General features: G+C 38.3%; 1 protein-coding gene across 1 annotated transcript in view; it reads right to left on the bottom strand.

Annotated features, from left to right (window-relative positions):
* Nucleotides 1-267: 267 nt before the first annotated feature.
* Nucleotides 268-7,377, bottom strand: part of DR1 (down-regulator of transcription 1) — a 29,313-nt gene continuing 22,203 nt past the window's right edge. Inside the window, exon 3 of the mRNA XM_012556230.2 lies at nucleotides 268-2,204. Within this exon, the coding sequence (XP_012411684.1) occupies nucleotides 2,061-2,204 (144 nt within the window). The 3' untranslated portion in view covers nucleotides 268-2,060. The remainder of the gene's footprint in view (nucleotides 2,205-7,377) is intronic.

Here is a 7,377-nt window from a genome sequence, read left to right as displayed (position 1 = left end):
ATTCTTGAAACTAGTCAAATGGTAATAGAGTGAAACCTGTCAGAGCCGGAACTTGAAGGGACTGCCTTTTTTTCCCAGGTCTCACTAATTTTCTGCCTTTGACAGGGTGCAGTCTTACCACCTTTCTATCGCTCGTTTTAGTGGAAAATATTCGAGTCTTTTTTCTCTGACAGGTTTCTGCCTTACACAGGTTCTCGCTTTCGCAGGTTTTACTGTAATAGAGATCTCCTCCCATTAGTCCGCACAGCTCATTAAATATAAAAACAATTTATAAAACACATCAGAATTTTATTGCTTGAAGAATACAGCATATGAAATCACAAGAATGTCAAAATGAAAAGACACTAGGTTTCAAACATATAATACATTATCAGATGCAGTAAAATATTAATTAACCTGAACTCTGCATCAGGAAAACAAAAGGTGTGGAAAAATATCTAAGTTGTTTACTTAAGAAACAGATATACTTAAAACAAAGTGTAAAAATGTTACAGTACAAATTAGAAAAGCCAACTTAAACATTCAGCAAAACTAATCTTTTTGTTGCATGGGGGAAGTATATTTAATAAATGTATGACAATATTTCACTTTTTCTAAAACTGCAAAATATGATCATTAAGAAATCCAATACTTGTAAACTTATATTTAGCTTTCCAATTAAAATTGTAATCACGGCAGCTACCATCTATTTTGGGGTTGGTAAATACAGAAATTTAAAGGTTTGGCAATTGACACAGGAATTTAGATTACCTCACACGATAAGTGACTTTTCCTTTCTGTTTCCAAAATATGAGCAATATGCCATTTCTTCAACATGCTGGATTCCTACAACAATCACTACCATACTTTATTACCGAAGCCAAATTAAAGCTCTTCCCCTTTAACTAGCAGGTTAAAATTAACTATTTGAGTTTCATATAGTGCTGATAAGTTATGTAACGCTTTCTTAAACAAAACCAATTTTTTTTTTTTAAAGTTATCACTCAATTATAATGAAAGAGATTGGTGTCATTTCAAAAGGTAGCACTGGACTCTTTAGGTCAGCCAGTCAAGAAAGTGTAAAAGTAATGCTAAAAACAAACAGTAAGTAAACTATAACTGCAAGTTAAATTAAACAAAAAAAATCCCTCTTTCATAGCAAGCATACTCATTAACTTTCCTGTTTTTCCCCCAGCAAAGGTTTGAATATTCACGAACTTTAGTTTAAACCAACGGAACTCAAGCAATTGTTTCACAAGTTCCTTCTATATATTTGAATAATATGAACATGGATGAACAAAGCAAGTAATACTATTAACAATTATTAAATTGGAGTGAAATAGTAAGAATCATGACAATCCTCAAAATGGGGCAGTCTTTGAAATGTAATAGTGTAGCTCAAGATAAATTATGCCATAACAAAACTGTACCTTTTACCAATACACAAAACAAAAACAAAATCAAAACGAAACTCAGCAAATTTATACAACTACTATTGAACCTACTCCTTCCTAGTTTAATGTCTTGTTTTGAGATTTTTTAAACAAGTATAGTTACCTGAGCATATATATTTATTGCCTGTATATATACTCACTTTAAAAAGACAAAAAATTCAGACACTACAAAACTGAACTGTTTTTTTCACCAACCTGATCCAATGTCTACTGTATTACACCCCTCCAAAATAATTTAAAATTCCCAATTTTTAGTTTAGTTAAAAGGGCAGATGAAATGCAAATGCAGATGTAGAGATTCTGTATAAATTTTACTGTATTTTTATAAACTTCAAGTTTTCTATAACACTGTTTATTGATCAAATAAAGGATTCACAGCTATCTAAAATTTCATAAACACCATTAAAAATTCAAAATTGGTATTATACTGAACCTTAAATTTTCAATAGTTCAAAGAGACAGTTTTCACATGTATAGCACACAATAGATGAAACTTAACAGCAGACATCCCTAGAATACCAACGGCAAGTCCACCAAGATGCATACAGTTACAGATAAGCATTTCTTTCACTGTTTTGTTGTGGGGAAAAACATTTATAGAGGAAACAGAAACTCAGCTGGCGAATTTCAGATATCATCATCATCTTCTTCATCCTGAGAAGATCCTGCTTGATTGGATGCACTGGCTGAGGCAGCAAGCTGGGCTTGCTGGGCAGCCTGCTGCATTTGAAGCCATTCCTGCTGGGCCAGTTCTGCTTGTTGCTGTCTAGCCTAAACACCAAAACAATAAAAAAAAACCCAATTGATAATAATTTTTTAAAAACCACACACACACAATACACACACGCAATACACAACTTGGGTATTTTCCAACTATTATGTAATCGTGGTACATCTGGAGAGCATTAACTCTATGAGAACTATGGCCAGAGACTGCTTTTCTGTCAACTATACAGGTCTAAGGAGAACTTCCCTAACTTGGTTCTTTTATAAGGGTCTCCTTTTATGCCTTCGGTTCAATTTAAGAAGCTGAAAATGATGACAGAAAATAACAATACTTTTTCTTTGGTTCCTTTCCCTGTATTTCTCTCCTCCTTTCTTTCTTTTGATTCTTCTGTCCCCTCATCTTACAATTTTGATGTACATATTTTTCAACATAAACATTACTTCTGTGGTTTAAAAGTTCTCTAGTATAGTACCTCTAACTCTTAGGGAAAAAGTATTATAAATGAATACAATAGCTATCCTGATATTTCTTTTGTGCTCCTATCACAATTCCCCATCCTATATATGTGTCTCTCTCTGAATACACACACACACCCTTCCCATATACACATTAGCAAAAAAGACATTTAATAAGGACTGAATTTTAGTAAATGGGGTAGCTAAAATCCATTCATTTTGATATATTGTCTATAAAAACCACAGGATTTTAGAAACCAAGATACATTATGTATTATATGCATTGTTGCAACAGCTAAGGCACCTTCTCAATTTGATTTCATCTGTTAGCAGAAACATCACCTAAAAAAGGGAAAAAAGAACTTGTTCTTGAAAAGATCTTACAATTTCCCATTAGGCTGTCAATACAATGCTGTTTCTCCCTCTTTGCCTTTTCTCAGAATTGTTCCTTAAGCCTGCCTCATACTCTCTTTTATGCATGACTAATCCCTAGTCACCCTTTAAAACACAAGCCAAGGAGTCCTTCTTGACACTTTCAGGCCACATTTTGTGCCCTATATCATATGCCCATAATTCTCTTTGCAAACCTATACCTATCCATTTTGTTTTATAATTATCTAAGTATTTCTCTTTTTTCTCCACCAGACTTGGGAACAGAGACTGCTTTCATATTTCAAATTCATTGTTGCATTCCTAACACACAGGCCCTCAGTATGTCCTGAATGAATACTCTGTAGGAAGAGTGATGCTTTGCATAATCTTTAACATTAAGATTTTTACCACATGCATCCCTCAGTTTTTTAAGTAATCTGTCATTAGGAGGTGGGGCCAAGACGGCAGAGTAGTCAGATGCTTCCGGTGGTCCCTCTTACAACAAAGACCGGAAAAAACAAGTGAATCGATTATATATGACAATCTAGGAGCCCTGAACATCAAAGGCAAAATTGAGGAACTGGACTGAGTGGCAGGGGGAGGGAGAGATGGTTTGGAAGCTGCAAGGAGTTGCTAGACCTGATCTGGCGAGAGCCTGAGCCCTTCAGGCTGGATCAGCTAGGGGGTGAGCGGTGAGGCAGGCAAGCAGTGGCGCTCAGGAGGCGTTTTCCAGATCGGGAGAGACCCAGTGGCAGAGAGTCTATTTGGCCATCCGGAACCAGTGAGAAGCAGCCCTCAATCCGCAAAAGCTAAGTACTTGCGTCTGGCCGACCGTGTGGATCAAAAATACCACCCTTAGGGAAAAATCTCTCTCCCACTCACCTACCCGCTCCCGGTTCTGCACTGGGTCCGGAACTGGCTTCAGCAATTGCTGAGCCCCCTGGGCCAGAAGTAGTACCCGTCATGCGCCCTGAGCCATTCACCCAGCCTTGGAGGGTGAATGAATTAACAAACCGGGGAAAAAATAATCTGCCGGCTCTCCTAAGCCAGGAATTCAGGGTAGGAACAGCTCCTGTGCCCAGGAACAGGCATAAGGGAGCCATGGACTTTTGAGTGCCTTTCCCCCTGCACAGACTTGTGTGGGCCCATTTCAACAACGAAGGCCCTCATTACCACAGTACAAAAGGGTATATACTGGAGTCTAACTTCAACTGTTTCAGCTGTGAAGTGGCAGGTTCGTGATATATGACACTGCTCTGCCCATTAAGCAGGGTCTTCACCTACCCACATCAGGGGCCTGAGGACTCGTGGCTCCACCCACGCCACCTAGCCACTGCGACAGGGGCCCAAGAATAAGAGGTGCCCCCCAGTCCTTACAGCCAACAGTACTGGGTGCTCATAGTCTGGCTGCAAAACCCACCCATCTATGCACTCTAGGGAACAGGGACACACTTTCCTCCTGGACACTCAGGGGTGGCTGTCAGCCCCCTGCCTTGCTCAGCCTGTGTCCCCCTGCTACAGCTGGATGCCTGTGCCTACACCAATCACCCATGCCTGTCTTGAACTGTAGGTGAGAGCTTGCACCACATACTTGGTGGCCGACTACCCAGACACCTGAGCTGAATCCATACAGCAGTGGGCAGACTCCTGGGATCACATACTTAGTGGCAGGTCTGGCCACCTGGGGGCAGGACATTGGAGCTTCAGGGGTGCTGGTGACTGGGCTAGCTCACATGAGCAGCCTATCTGGGCATATAAAAACAAAACAAAACAAAACAAGAAGCTAGGACACAGTAAGCAAACATAAAATAAATAAATACAGTAACTTATTGATGGCTTGGAGACAACAGTCATTATCAAATTACATTAAAGAGGCAGATCATGATGGCTTCAGCAAGCTCCCAAAATAAAGAATCTAGCAATTTTCCAGGGGAAGAAAATTTCTTGGAATTACCAGAGGCAGAATACAAACAATTAATATATAGAACTCTTCAAGAGATTAGGAAGGAAATTAAGCAAAATGCAGAACTTGCAATAGAGGAACTTAAGAAGATTAGAGAAGAGCATAATGACAAATTTAACAGGCTGCAAGAATCCATAGAGACAGCAATCAGAAATACATAAGATTAACAATAAAATTCCAGAATTAGACAACTCAATGGAAAGTCATAGGAGCAGAATTGAGGCAATGGAAGTCAGAATTAGTGAGACTGAAGATAAAGCACTTGACACCAACTTATTTCAGGAAAAATCTGATAAAAAGATTTAAAAAAATGAAGAAACCCTAAGAATTATGTAGGATTCTAGCAAGAGGAATAACCTACAAGTGACCGGAGTATCAGAATAGGGGAGGATAACAGAAAATACAGAGAGAATTGAAGATTTGTTGGGGGAAAACTTCCCTGATATCGTGAAAGATGAGAAGATATCTATCCAAGATGCTCATCGAACCCTACATAATGTAGATCCCTAAAATAATCTGTCATTAATCTATTACCCAAATATCCCTAGAGGAGAATTCTTATCAGGTTATTATTCTACTGTAAAAAAAAAAATTATTTAATTGTTACCAATTAAGTCCAAATTTCTTAGCCTAGAGTTCCAGACCTTTCAAATTCATGCCTGCTCCAAACTCTCTCTCAAATCTTTTTTTCTAACATATACTTTGTGCTTCAAAAAAAAACCCTGGAGTTTAAAATGTTTCCCAAATACCATATACACATACTTTCCCATTTTCACTACCTTTACTTGTGCTGATATTCACTCAATTTCCTGATTCTCACCTACAGAAATTCCACCCTTCCTTCAAATCAAACTGAAATACTATTTTCACCCTTAAGTTTTTCTGATTTCTCCCTGTATCAGTCAGGTCTAATCAGAAGACAGAAACCACATTAATTATATGAATAGAAAGAATTTTATATAAAGGGTTGTTAACCAAGTATAAACTGTTAGTTAGGTAATTGAAAAGGCAAGAAGAGAACACTAGGGATCATGGCAGTGGCAACTACAGGAAGCAGCCAACTCTAGAACTTGGGGAACAAGGAAAGAGATGATATTTTTGAAACTTAGAAGCTTAGAGGGGTAACATCATAGAGTTGAAACTCAGGCCTCTGAAGACAGGACACAGATTAGCTGGTACTAGTATGTATCTCTGAGCTTGGAGGAGAGTCCTAACAGTTTGGGCCCAAACCCCTGAGGAGGGAGTACATGTTCAGGCTGGCTCTAGACTAGAGAAACTGCAAACTGGATTCAGCTCCTGCTATAGGAAACTAAAGGAAGAAGCAAGTGTTTTCTTCCTCCTCCAGCCTTGCAACCTCCCTCTAGAGCTCCCTCTTGGCAGTAGAATCTAACAGGGAATCAGCTAGCAAAACAGAAATGTGGTTTGCAGAGTAGTAGCCCCAGCGTCACAGAGCATGGAAAGACGAGTTTCAGGCTGAGACAATTCCTTAGTAACTCCTGCACCCCCAAAATCTGATGTGATATTTTCTGTACTCGGGATCTCTTTGTATGTTCCTCATGAAACGAGTCAGCCTCATATTACAGTTGTTAGCGTACCTACATTATACCTCCCCTACAAGACACTAAGTTTCTTATGAAAAAGAATGATATATTCCTTGTCTTTGTACACCCGCAGCATCATATAATGTCTTGCATACCAATAGCAACTCACATGTTAACTGAATTTTGACTTAAAACTTAATGATCAAAGGATGGGGGTAGGGACAGTAAAATGGTGGTAGTAGTAAAATGGAAGAAGAAATGTTATTACCTTGGGGGAAGGTTAAACAAGCAACCATAGTGCTGGAGATTAATAAAGAAAGCAGTCTATGTTAAATGTCATTAAAAACAAAAACCTCAAGAATGAGAATTGAGGGAAAAAGGAAGTCACTGAATTTGGTGTTAGGATGTCTTTGTGGTAAGAATAGATGTCAAAATACAAGGAGTAAGGAATAAGTGGCATATATTTTCAAAAGATGTCAGTATATATCACCATAGCAAAAGACAGAAGGGTTTTGGGGGTATATGGAGATACAAAGGAGTTGCTGGGTAGCATAAATAGTTAAATGCTTGGCTACTAACTGAAAGGTTGGTGGTTCAAGCCCTGTATCTATTAAAAAAAGTTAAGCTGTAGTTAAAAAATCTTCCAACAAAAATTCCAGGTTCTGATGCCTTTACTGACAGATTCTACGAAGTGTTTAAGGAAGAAATAATGCTAATTCTACACAAAATCTTCCAGAAAATTGAAAAGGAAGAAATATTTCCCACCTCATTTTATGTGGCCAGCTTTATACTGATACCTAACTGTCTTAGTCATTTAGTGCTGCCATGACAGAAATACCACAAGTGGATGACTTTAACAAAGACAAATTTATTCTCTCACAGTCTA

This window comes from Trichechus manatus, unplaced genomic scaffold, assembly GCF_000243295.1.
Source record: "Trichechus manatus latirostris isolate Lorelei unplaced genomic scaffold, TriManLat1.0 scaffold00058, whole genome shotgun sequence".
Classification (NCBI taxonomy): Eukaryota; Metazoa; Chordata; class Mammalia; order Sirenia; family Trichechidae; genus Trichechus; species Trichechus manatus.
Note: the sequence above shows the minus strand (reverse complement) of the source record. Positions and strands in the feature narration are given on the sequence as shown.